Below are 13,250 nucleotides of genomic sequence, written 5' to 3' on the forward strand. Positions count from 1 at the left end.
TACAGCCAATACGACCTTTATTCAACTGACAGGGACCACAGGAACATATTAGAGACCCTAAGGTACAGACAAAGGTCCCCAGTGGGTAACCCATGGGAAATTCACAGTCCATCAGAGGGAACCAAGTCAGACAACAGCTAGAAATCTGGCAGGCACAGAGCAGTTGGGCTGGATAGCAAGTGGGCATACACCTCCAAAGCTTCCTGTATGAGGGTGCCATGGTGACAGTATTGTGAGGCATGGCAGGAAAGTGGTGTCAGGGAAGGGCTCGGCTGAGGAACATGTTGAGTACAGGGACTGTGGTCACACTTGATCTCCCAGGCCCGGAACAGCCAGTGCCTGGCACGTAGTAAGCTGGCCAAAAATGGCTTGTAGAATTGAGACTGATTCTCAGAAATCACAAAAGGCAGGAAAGGGACTGAGTGAATCAAAGTAGCAAAAAGTAGAAATCTGCTTTGGAAGCTACATCAAGGGAAAAAGAGCCTGCAGGGGATGGAGTGCAGGGCCTGGACTTGGCAGTGTAGACAACCCTTGGCAGGTTAGGATATGTGAGGAAGGGGGAGAGAGAGAGAGAGGAAGAGATGCAGGGTGGTGAGATGGCAGCTGAGCTGCTAGAGCCAAGCCAAGGATTTGAGAAGAAAGTGGGAAGTATGAGTAATTGACCCTGCTTTGTAGGCTTAAAGCTGACAAACTGGACAACAGGCAGAGAGACAGGGGGCTCTTGATGGAAAGGAATTGGCTAGAAGCTTGAAGACAGTTAACTATGATGGAAAGAGAAGGACAGGGAGTAGAAGAAGAAATACCCTTGGGAAGGTGAGGCATTCCCCTGGCAAAACAAACAACAACAACAACAACAAAAGAAAACAAACCAAACCAACAGAAAAAGAGCAGTGGGAGCGAAGAGTAGAAAAGGAGCTCCATTTATTGGGAAAATGGAGGCAGTGACTGGAAAGGCAAGAGAGAGAGACCCTGAGGCCTGGAGTTGAAGAAAACTGTAGCCAAGTTTCTCCATCTTGGGTAGAGGGGCTGATCACCTCCCCCAGACTCCAACCTTTTGATCTTGGGAGAGCCCCACAGGGGTGGTGGGTTTGCGATGGTCAGTTCAGTCTGTCCTTGTGGGTTTGGTTAGGGGAGGAGCTAGAAGAGGTAATGGGACCAGGGCCTGCAAGACAGGTCCCTTCCTGTAGCCTAAATTGGACAGCATCTTCAAAGCAGGAAATGTATTTTTGACATAGGTGCCATGGCTTAATTGATTACAACTCTACCTGGTAGAGTCTGGGTTCAAATCTCGCTTGTGTCACATATTACGAAATGAGCCTGGTTCTTTCTTGTGTCCTGGGGGCTCTCTGATACTTCTGTTGCCCTTGCCCCCAGGGTAGGCCAAATCGTGGTCTGGAATCCCTTGCATGGTACCTCATTGATCTCCAACGCAATTGTGAGGTTGGAAAACTTGGTTCCTTAAGGGCTTGGGAGGGCTGGCCTTACTCTCTATCCTGAGCTTAATGTTCACCTTGCATGCCTCCAGGCCAACTTATTAGGCCAGGAGAAGGACCAGGTAACCAGGAAAGGAGCATTTCCTTGGATGCTGGTTTTTCAGTTTTATATCGGATTTCCCTTCCTTGAGGTGTCTGCTCCTTTTTGTCCTTTCAGGTTTCTGGACCCATGAATCCTCAGTGTCCACTGTAGAACCGTACAGCCCCAGTCAGTCACAACAGTATGGTAGCGGCCCCACCACAGTTTCTAAAATTGTTGACTAACCCAGTCCTTTCACTGATTTAAGGGTGAGGAATCAATTAAACCAGAACTGAGGAGAAACTAGCCTTGAGGGATTGCAGAAAATAAATCTGACAACAGGGTATAAAGATTCCCCTCTCTCCTCATTTGAAGGTGAGGTACCACTGACTGAAGTGGAATTTGAATCTCCTGGCCAATGATTCTCAAACTTTAGCATACATCAGATATTCTGGGAGGCAGTGAAGACTGATTGCTGGGCTCCACTCCCAGAGTTTCTGATTCAATTTGTCTGGGGTGGAGCCTAAGAATTTGCATTTCTAAAACAAGTTCCCACATGATGTTGATGCCGCTGATTCAGAGACCACATTTTGAGACCCAAGACCTAATATAGCACTCGACGGAATAGAAGGAAATTTTGCCGGGTCAGGATTTCTAAGGGGTCTAAGGGGATAGATTTCACCTTTCTGTTACTGCCCAGCCCCACTCATCTCCGCCCAGTGCACTCATCTGAACAGAGATGGAAAGAACATGTCTTCCGGCACCTCTGGTTCTGAGTCAGGGCTCACCTTGCCCTTGATGGAACTAAGGAAACAGTGGTTTGAGTGCAGGAGTGCAGGAAAGGAAAGGATTCTGTCACAAATTATCACCCCTTCAGCTTCCTGAAGGCATAACCTCACTTTGACGAGGGAAAACTTCTGCCTTCCACTTCTACATCAGCGTTAAGGCTTAAAATGTAAATAACTCCGGGAAAAGCTAACACTTTGAGTTATATTCTCCAGTGTAAGAGATTCTTTGCAGACATACTTTGATGGGGTGCAAAGGGGAGGACATTTGGGCCCTGAACGGGTAGAGGCACCGCAGAAGGAAAAGGTGACAGGTTCCTAAAGATGGATTTCCCCATTTTACATTTGCCCAGAGAAAACACAGAGACAGGTTTTTTTTTTATTTAAAGGGGATAGGGTGGACATGTGGCAAAGCCAATTAGGAGAAAGATGGGAGTTTGAAGCGGATTCCCTGTGGGAAAAATCATTCAAATCTATTCACCCATCTGATGGCTGCTGCTTATTTTATTTTTCGTCCAAGGGAAGTGGTGTTGGGCCGAGGTAGAGAAGACAGTGGTATACCAGAAATGACCTAAAGGGATGTCCTTTCTGCAGAAAGCTCTTAGACTCCATCATGCCTTTCATTTGTGTGCTATGACTGCACCCACACTTTGGGGGCTTCACTTGCTATCCTTACAATTACTAAAACAGATCAACTGCTGGAGGTTAACATTTGGTTATTAAGATGTGTAATCTGATAGTACAGAGTCACCTCCCATCAGTCTTTAAAACAAGGTTTGTGAGGAGCTCCATTTGTCAGCATGTCATCTTTTTAAAAAACAAAACAAAACACATAGAATAGAATGTCAGTAATACTCTTCTAGTCATTAAAGACTAGACTCTGTCTTTATACCCTATTGCCTCTGATATCTTAGTCCTTAAAATATTTAGTGATCCTTGCCTTGTAATTTTTGACACAAATATATAAATGACTGTACTGGGTCAGGGTAACTCCCTATGACCCCAGTTTAGTGACTCCATGGATGGGCTCTGAACCTGCTAAATGTGTATATAAAACAGAGTAAATTGCTAATGTCTGTTTTTCTCAAAAGTGGGTTTCTGGTTTTTATCAGAGTCTCAGAAGGGTCTGTGATCTTAAAACAGGTTCTGAACCATTGCTTACATAGAGCTGATCTGCATTAATGAATGAGGCATAGTGAGAGGGTAAAAGAAATGGCATAGTCCGGTTTTACCGCTGGAATCCAATACTCTCTTATACCCTGGGGTATCTCCTAATACTAATTCTAAAATGCTTCTGTCTCTGAGGACCTTACAAAGGGCTGGACATTTTGCTCTATTTGTAAGAACGTAAGCAAGAGAAGTGCATTCCAGGCAAAGAAGGAAGGCTGCTCTGAGTGGTGGAACGGAGGTGGGGGCTGCGTTGCTCAAGTCATATCCACTCTAAGAAGCCCAGTCAACAAAATGACCCTATTTTCAGCTCCATTTGGGTCTAGAATTCTGAGGAGCTGTGATTCACCCAGTTTTTCCTAAGCAAATGGGGGACAATCACTAAACTAGATTGTTGCAGCTTACTTCCTCTTGCCTTTCTGGTTAATTACATCAATTGTGGTTGAGAAATAAGTGTATTAAGGAAAAACCAGAATCTAAGCATTAAAGAGAAATTATCCCACTTTCATCTGCTTTGCTCCCTTCTCTTCCTAACCCCAAACTGCTCTTACACACAAGATAATTTTTAAATTATAAGATTGGTATTAACACATTATCAATAAAGCAAAACAATGAGCAACTCATCAACCAACAGATGCTAGAATACTTATGCAAGTCCTGGAGTTAAGAGCCTTAGTGTGGATACCTTCCCAGAATTGGGAAGAAAAACCAATGCACTACAGCTCCCCCCCATCAGCTGAAAAGCTAAACCATAGCCATTTTCCCTAAAGTTCTGTTTCTGGGAGAATGAGATCCTCAACAAAAACTGTCTCCTTGATGAGGCGATCAAGGTCAAATAAGAGTGATGACAACAACCTGCAAGCACTGTGATTCCTGTCCTAATTTCCCAGCACTAAAACAAGACAAAGAAACCCACTCAGCACAAAGCTTCTATATGCACCTTACTTGAAATCAACAAGAAACAGCTCACCTTACTGAGGATGTGTCTTTCTCTCTCCTTCCAGGCAAAAAGAATCTGTGGTCCAGAGATTCAGACCTAGATATACATATCCACAGTTGTCTTGATCTCGGTAATACCAGGGAAGGCTTTATACCTGAACTCTCTCAACTTAACCCATCACTTAACCCTTTCCATGAGGGCACCCTTAATCGCTCAGTTTACTTCCTATCTTGAAACAAAATAAAAAATCCCATACAATCCCTACTACCCTCATCCCCAGAAAACAGTCCCTAGAAAATCTAGCTTGTACAGTTTGCACTTTGCATGCTCTCTTCAAAGACCCTGCACACAGATACACATAGACACAAAAAGACACAGTCAAGAGGAGAGAGGTCTGTTCAAGGGGATAAAGTTTTTTCTTCTGTGTGGGCCTGGGTTCCTTGGGGGGTAAAAGTCCATCTCTTAGCATTGTAGCGTGATCTCTCAGCTGGATATATGTATGAGGAGAAGGAAGGCAGTCAAAATAAGAGGGTGAAAAGGTTTTTGTTTCCATTTTTCTGTAGGTGGGGGTAAGAGGTGTGGATGTATATTTGGATGATCGGGGTAAGGGTGATGGACCCACACAGGAATGAGGTCTGCCCCTCAGCTTTCATTTGGATAAAAAAAGGGGACTCTGGGTGCCTGATCATTATCTCTTTCTTGTTTCCACATTACTCTCTAACCCAGGGTTCACCAGTGTGTTTCATGGAGTCACCAGTTCTGTGGGATGTGAGATAGAAAGGATACTGAGGTCAAATACATTTAGGAAACACTGCATTAAAAGAGACTTAACAATTCTCTGTACGCATAAGTTCTCAGAGTCTTCAATATGCTAATATGGTCTTTCTCTCTATATACAGAGAGGATATAATAGTTGTATACAAAGGTGTTACTCAAATATTTAACTGGTATGGCATAGGCTCCAACCACTTAGAATGGACCTCAGCCATAAACTGCTGATTCTCAAGTGGTACCCTTGAGAATGGGCTAGGGCTGAATATCAGTCCATGCAGTAAGCACTGTTTCCTAAAAGTTTTGCCCAAAGAACTCCATTTTATGTGGTATCTCACGGAACTGGTGAGAAATGTCTGGCCAATGTTAGAACCTCATCTTTCTAGGGATGGAGCCAGGGCTTATGATTCTGGCCACTGGGGTGCAGGAGAGGGGCAGTTCTGGCAGAGACTCCTGGTAGCACCAGCTGCTGATAGATGTGACCACAACTGCAGCAGAAACAGATTTCAAAAGACAGATGTCCCTCTGTCCCAGCTGCTCCGGGGACTTTGTCCCTGGTGGGTCAGCAGGTGCCTGTCCAGGTGATGTTTACGGCCAAAGCTCTTTTCACAGCGAGGGCACTGGAAGGGTTTCTCCCCAGTATGGGTTAGCCAGTGTCTCACCAGGTGGTGCCGTCGGCCAAAGCTCTTCCCACACTCAGTGCACACATGGCACTTTGGCACTGGTGGGGCACGCTGCCGTTTCCTAGCCCCTGGGCCCTCTCCAGCCTCTTGGCCCTTGCAGGATTTGCCTTCCGCATGCACTCTCTGGTGGCTGGCCAGATGGGAGTTGCATCGGAAATTCTTGCCACACTCTGAGCACCTGCTGGGCTTGTCATGTAGGTGGGTTTTCTGGTGCCGGATCAGGTGATGTCTTCGCCCGAAGCTCTTTTCACACTTGAGGCAGCTGTAGGGCCGCTCCCCAGTGTGTGTTTGCTGGTGCCTGGCAAGATGGGAGCCCCACACAAACTGTTTCCCACATTGGGGGCATGTGTGTGGTCTTAACAGGGAATCCATCTCTGTGCTACAAAGAAGGTTTGAGAAGCTATCTTCCTGAAGAAAAGGTGGGCCCAGGAGCATTCCTCTGGAGGCCCTGGGCATGGAATCCCAGCTCTCATCCTGTTCTGGGTTCCAGAGAACAGTATCTTCAGACACACTAGATAACATTCGGGGAGGTTCTGCTTCTAGTTCAGGGGTATCACCCTCGTGCTCACTTCCATCTCCTGTGGAGAAGGGAAAATACCAACCCCAAGAGGGGAGTCACAAGAGAGTACTCCGGGACCCAAGTCACAGGTGAGGTTGTCCTATTCCTGTTAGGGCCTAAACCTCACCCCACAAAGGCTGGGAGAATAGACTTTAATGTTCTACAAGATAGTGCAAGAGGTGTAGAAGTTAAAAACCTAGGCTTAGGTGGCAAATTACCCAATTTTGAATTTCAGCTTTCCCACTTAACTTTTGTAAGCCTTTATTTCCTCTTCTGTAAAACGGGAATAATTATAAGATAGATAGTATAATATCTGCACATAGTGAGCACTTAGTAAATGGTCTATGCTATTGTTGTTATTTATTTATTTATTACAATTACTTCCATCTTCCTGCCTAAGCATAGATGGAGAGAGTTAAGAAATGTGCTGCAATCCTTACTGGCTAAGTGAGCACCTGTCAGCAATACTAGAGACACTCTGGAAAGCATCTCCACAATGGGTGGGAGATTGAACAATAACATCAACAACAAACATTTATTGAGTGCTTATTATGTGCCTGGTACTGTTCTACTCTGTTAACATATTTAAGTCTCACAATAATTTACCGATGAGGAACCCAAATGGGTTAATTACTTTTCCAAGGTCCCCCAGTGTGGTCCTGGATTCAAATCCACAAAGTTTGGTTCCAGAGCCTGCCTTCTAAACCTTTCTGCTACACTGTCTTGCCTTTGAAGAAAAAGATCTATAAACTTTTTGACTCTGTAACTCACCGAGCAGAGAAGGGATTAGATGGACATGACACTCCAAGAGGGTTGAAAGCAGTGGCTGAAAGTCTATTCTAGGTGCTTACCTGTATACGTGACCCTCAGGATGTCCCTCTCCTCCAAGTCCTGGGGGTCAGGGACCCATTGTTCTTCCCCTCCTTCTAATTGAGAAAGCATGTCCAGTTTGGGAATTGGAAATCCTGCCCATGGAAAAGGAAAACAGAGATGTCAGTGAGTTCAACTGTAATTCTCTATTTCTGAAAAAAAGCTGTTTCTAGATTACTCCTTGGAACTAAAGATAAAAGAAGGCCAGATACAGGCCTCTCTCCCATCCCCATTTCTGTTAAGTCCCTCTTCTTTCTTTTAGAAAAACATATTCTCTTCTCTAGTGTGTCTGTTCCCTTCCACTCAAATTTCAAATACTTCCAGCCCAACTGTCCTTAACTTCATTTAACTAGCCCTACCACAGCTGTCCTACCCCCACACCCATCTTACCCTAGATGGCTTGCTGATTTTCCAAGGACTCAGTTCTATCACTTAAATGTCCTTCTCTCTGCTTTGTAAAAACCTCCCAATTCCCAACCAAGAAGAGCCTAAAGTTCTCATCTCCACAATTCAGCATTATTTTGCTGTTGTTTTAAAGAAACGATACCTCATTTCCATTCTCTTTGGATTAGCCCTAATGCTTTCTCTGGTGAAAGCTTTGACAGATTTCCAGCCAAGGAAAGAACCCTAGATAGACACTATCCGATAGCTCTGGATGGCTCCATCCTCCCGGAGTATAATCTTTTAAAAGTGGCTAGGGAAGATCATGCTTACTTAGAGAGACCACGATCCCACAGTTTTCCTGCATGACATATTCTCCATAAAAGTCTGTCTGAGAAGGGTCCAGGCTCCGCCACTCCTCCTGAGAGAAGCACAATGACACATCCTTGATGGTCACCAGGCCCTGAAACAAAATGTAGCATCATCTGTTAGTAATCGTTCCTTAAGGAAAATGTGATCTTAGTAGAGGAGAGGGCATGAGAGCATCTAGAGAAAGAATTTCCCAGAGGCCCCTGGGTAAGGCATATAGTTTTGGTGAAAGATAAATGAGCAGAGGGGCAAAAGTATGGTCAGTGAGTGAGTGAGGATAATGTCTCTTGAGGAGTTTCCCCCAGGGAGCATGGGAAGTTGGAGGCACCATGAACTCATTGCTCCCTCTGTTTAGCTACAGGTGTCTGTCCAGTCTTTCTCACTTGCCTTATTCTTTTCATTGTAGAAACTGGGTACTAGCCTCTCCTTCCACCACTTGACCTTTCCTTTTCTATCAACACAAAATCATATAGATAAAACATTCTTTCTGGCCCTCTGCCCATCATGCTATATCCTTATCTTTTGAGACCACATAGTATAGTGGTTAGGATCCCAGATTCTTGAGCCAAATGACTCCTAGCTCTGCCACTTATTAGCAGTTTGTCCTGACACAAGTGCCTTAATCTCTTCCAACCCTATTTTCTCGCCTGTAAAATGGGCATAATTGGGTTTCTCTCAGGGTTAAATGGGTTAATATACATAAAGCATTCAGAGAACTGCAAGCATGGTAAACACTCTGGGAGTGTAGCTACTACTGCTATTATTATCTTTCCATGGGTCTTCCATTGCCCTCTGAATATAAACCTATTTTCTCTCTCTTACTCTGCCCCTCTTTACATCCTTCTATCTTTTCTTTTCTATAAATGCTCCACTATCCACCCAGTCCTGCCTCTTTTATGTCCTTCCACACTTCTTCAGGTCTTCTTTTCTTAATCTTTCCAGATTTTTTTCTTAAAGGACATTAATAAATTGTTCTTAAAATCTCTCTAGGGACGGCACAGCCATCCATTAAAAACAACTTAACCTCTAGGAATTCCCCTTCTTGTCATGCCTCCACTCATTTTTTCAAGAGTATTATAAGTCCCTGGGAAAGGGAAAAAATCTGTTCAATTGTAAGATGAAGATACCATTAGTGAACATGTGAGATAACAAATCAATAGGATGATGCTGAGGCTACAGAAGGCAGCAGTGATGAGACGCTGGAAGAGGCAAAGGGAAGCAGACAGCCTACCTGTGATCCTGCCGCAAGAAGTGCAGCTGCCATCTCCCAATCTCCAGTGCTCCCCTCCTGGGGAATGGCAGGAACCCAGGGAGCTGACTGAGCTGGAGAGAAGAGAGAGCAACCACTAGAAATGGACCATCCACCCTTTCCCAATAAGAGCCTGGGCGCCAGGTTAGAGGGTCAAATTTTCCCAGATCTATGCCCATTGGTAAAACTCAAATGCATACACATAGTGGAAGAGACCTTCACTCAAAATGTTCTGCAAGGGTATTAGGTGGTTTTTAGTAGAGCTTATATGTCAGCCATCTCTACTAGACTAGCTGTGGTTTGAATTTATATTATTTGAATATAATTTTCTTCTAGTAAAGTATATCTTACTGGGTGTGTTCTCAACAGTAATCAGAGTTGTTATCCCTTCCTTTGTCTCCCACATTCAATACTACTAACCATGTACTTGTAGCATGTGGAGGGAGTGATCATGCAAGAAATGGGAGAAGCCCAGTTTTATGGTTTACAGAATCCAGGAACTCCATATATTCCTGTGACCAGGGCCCAGGAATCCAGAAAGAATGGACTCACCCTGGTACTGGTTATGGTACTCAAACACACATACACCCTCCAAGCTCTCACCCTTCTCCTGAAGGGACTGTGGCTCCTCTTCAAGGTCACAGCACAGGTGTTCCAGTGGCCCTGGTGCTGTTCTCCATGGTCCCTCTTCTTGGCTTCCCCTTTCCACCTGAGGCTCTGCTCCATCCAGCTGGACATTCATTGACTCCCATCCTGTCCCCAAGACTGCTGTCTGTTCTGAAAGCATTTTTGCTGCAAACCCAAATTGTGACCTGGAACAAATTCATTATCAGCTGTGCCCATTAAAAATGGAAAGGGGTGATATTCCTAAGGGAGTTATGGAGAACAGCCCCAGGGATAAAAAGATGAAGCTGGAGAAGAGGAGCTTGATGGCAGATGAACTTTAAAAGCTTGGTGTGTTCCAATCAATTGAGCCTGGGCCAAGCTTCTTGGAGGAACTCAGAAATGAGCAGGTGCTAAACAGCAAAGTCACTAACAGCTATTTTGGGGACCTCATTGCAGAAACAGAACATCCCTGATGGCTGGAAGAACTCATTAAAAAAAAAAAAAGAGCAATCCTGGAAATTCAAAAGCTTTCATTTAATTTCAACCACTGAAAATACAATAAAGTAAGCAATCTGGACACATGTAGGATGGGATATGCACTGATTTACACTCAACATATAAGATTTTCTGCCACAAATCCCATCTATTAGTTCAGAACGAAATGAATACTATAGGTAGAAGACTGAGCCAAAGGTGTATGCGTGTGTGTAAGGAACACACTCCTCCCTAATAAGACTGAACCAAATGACACCTCACTTAAGCCCAAAAAAGAGACATAACCTGTCACTCTGATGCAGAAAATGAGAACTTGTAATAAATGTGGTAGAAAGACCAATAACTCAGAAGCCAGGTATACAACTCCAAAGCAACCCTAACAGACACGAGAAATTGTTGGTCAGTGAGGAGTTGATGTCTCATCAAGAAAAGTAAAAAAGAACAGAAAGGGTTTGAACCAGAGTGGATACAGGGGAAATAGTTGATGCTAACATGATCTCAGTGTGTGAATTAATAATCCTGTGAGTTGAGACATAAGAAAGAACCTGAGATATAGGAAAAGAACCTGTCAGATCTCATTAGAAAAATATATTCAGTTTTAAAGAAGGGTTTGAAGAAAAGAGAATATGTTTCATCAGAAGAAACAAAAGTGGAGAAAGGGATGGGAAATACGGCCATTAGGGAAAAGTTAAAAACAACAGACATAGTTTTCTCCTGTCTAGGGAAAAAAGCTGATGAATGATGCTACAAAAAAAAGAGAAATGGTTTATAGCTCTGTATAGATCTATTCTCTTGATTGCAAGAGAAGAGATTTAGGTTAGATAAAGATATCCTTTTTAAAAAAATTTTTTTACAGATTTTATTTATTTGTTTTAGAGAGAGAGAGGGAGAGAGAAAGAGAGAGAGCGTGCCAGTGCACAAGCAAGCAGAGGGAAAGGGAGAAGCTGAGCAGGGGCTCCATCCCAGAACCCTGGGATCATGATTTGAGCCCAAGGCAGATGCTTAATCAACTGAGCCATCCAGGCACCCCGAGATAAAAACAGTCTTAACGATAATCCTGTAGTGCACAGGACCAGGTTGTGGGCTTTTCTTTTCTCTGGACATCTTAGGAGTCAGAACAGGTCTCATGTGTTGTGACAGGGCTTCCCTGACTTCTGGCAGAGAAACAGTCTATGAGACTGCACAGAGTCCTTTCTGCTTGGCAACATTTGTGTGTGTGTGTGTGTGTGTGTGTGTGTGTGTGTGTGTGTGTGATTATTATTCAGTACTCAAGCATTCAGAGCCAGTGAAAGCCTTCCAAAAACAGGTCAGAACCTTGGTTAACTATCCTGGCTCACTCCTATCCTTCAACAACATTTGCAAGAACCCAGAAACCCAGGACAGGTAATGACAGATGTCAAGTTGTTTATTTTCTTGCCTATTTGTCTTTGACAAAAGAGGTAGGTGGCAACCCTAAGCCCAATGCACAGGAAGGGAACAAATTACCCTTTCATCTCAGAAGTCCAAAAAAGTCTCAGGGCCTCATGGGAGCATCCTGGACTGATTCCCAGCTTAGGAGGTTTCCTTTTCAGAGACTTCTCATGAGAAAGGAAAATTCCCAATAAAGCAATAAAGGGAAACTTCCATTTTAGCTCTCTCTTCTGAATTCCAGCCCCTGTATTTGCCTTATTTTTAACATATAAGGCACTAATGCCCTCTCTTCACTGGAGGTCTTCTTTGTTTCTCAAGCTCCCTTTGAACATCCTCCCTCAGGGTTTACCTATAGCTAATACCTGGACACCTGTCTCAAACTCATTTCTCCATCTCCCAGCAGCACAGTCCCTTGATGGGAAGCCTCTTTCTGCAGAGCCTCCTGGGCTAGCCGTGAGCCTCTCCAGACCACTGACAGAAAACCTGTGGAAGTGCTGGCAAAAATCTCAGCAACAAGGGGGTGGGTCCTTATCCTCATACTGCATTTCCTAAGATGTTCACTCTCTCAGAGCCAGCACCTGGGCAGTTAAGGGTGTCAGCCCTAACCAGGTTTCTCCTGGCTCCAGGATCTTCCCAGGCCTACTGGAGTCTGGGTTCTAGGGCTTCCATTTCCCACTTTCCCTCACATATCCGAGGGTCTGGGCACCTGCTGAAGGAAGTTTTTGCAGCGGGAGCTGTTGGACAGGGAAAGAAGGGTGTAGCGAAAGGAGCAGCCCAAGGGCACAGGGACGAGTCGAGCTCTGTCAGAGAACCGTGCCCTCTGCCCCGGGTGGGGCATGGGCGGGACGGGCGTCTGCTCCGGAGTAAGGTTGCTTCTCCCCTTCTTCTTGTCACAGTGCCCCTGGAGAGGGTCAGATTTCAGGGAACCCGAGAGAGGCAGAGCTGGGGCAGGGGAAGTGAGGTCAGAAAACAGGTTTCCCGTGAACGGGGGCAAGAGCAAGTCAAGAGAAAGGAGCCACGGGGTAACCTGTGCGCGAGTGACAGCGGCGGGAACCCGCGCGGCCTGACAGCGACGCCGGGGACCGGGAAGCCAGGGCGAGGGGCGGGCACAGAATGTCAGTGGGGCCGACCCCCCGGTTAAGGCGGCGACCCGGAGGCCGCGTCGATCCTCCTCCCCGCCCCGTGGGTGACTGGGCCCCCACTCGCCGCCCCGGGAAGCCTGGCGTCCCTCCCTCCAGCCGCGACTCCCTACGGTCCGGCCCCACTCACCCCGGTCGGCTTGGCCTGCGGCCCGTGCCTCCCTCCTGGGCGCCGCCTGCCCCTCCCCTCCGCCCTCGGCTTCGTCGGAGCCGGCGGCCGCGGAGCCAGCGACGGGCNCGGCGGCAGCGTGGGGGAGGGGGCGGGGGCGGCGCGGCCCCCACGCCCCCCGCGTCCCCCGCTGCTGGCCGAGCCC

General features: G+C 45.9%; 1 protein-coding gene across 1 annotated transcript; it reads right to left on the bottom strand.

Annotated features, from left to right (window-relative positions):
• Positions 1–13,179, bottom strand: ZNF641 (zinc finger protein 641). The gene is made up of 6 exons (XM_011216690.3): positions 13,067–13,179; positions 9,890–10,098; positions 9,269–9,360; positions 8,002–8,131; positions 7,269–7,382; positions 1–6,436 (listed from the first exon to the last, which is right to left on the bottom strand). The coding sequence occupies exons 2-6, from the start codon at positions 10,071–10,073 to the stop codon at positions 5,682–5,684; spliced, it is 1,275 nt and encodes a 424-aa protein (XP_011214992.1). The 5' UTR covers positions 10,074–10,098; positions 13,067–13,179; the 3' UTR covers positions 1–5,681.
• Between the last annotated feature and the right edge of the window lie 71 nt (positions 13,180–13,250).

This window comes from Ailuropoda melanoleuca, chromosome 16, assembly GCF_002007445.2.
Source record: "Ailuropoda melanoleuca isolate Jingjing chromosome 16, ASM200744v2, whole genome shotgun sequence".
Lineage (NCBI taxonomy): Eukaryota > Metazoa > Chordata > Mammalia > Carnivora > Ursidae > Ailuropoda > Ailuropoda melanoleuca.

What these genes read in the sequence shown, in the direction of transcription:
- ZNF641 (XM_011216690.3), bottom strand. Translation starts at nt 10,073, where the DNA reads ATGCTTTCAGAACAGACAGCAGTCTTGGGGACAGGATGGGAGTCAATG. An exon ending in ACAGTCCCTTCAGGAGAAGG is followed by an intron (nt 9,361 to 9,889) that starts GTGAGAGCTTGG and finishes TCTTCTCTCCAG; the next exon opens with CTCAGTCAGCTCCCTGGGTT. An exon ending in CCTGAGGGTCACGTATACAG is followed by an intron (nt 6,437 to 7,268) that starts GTAAGCACCTAG and finishes CCTTCTCCACAG; the next exon opens with GAGATGGAAGTGAGCACGAG.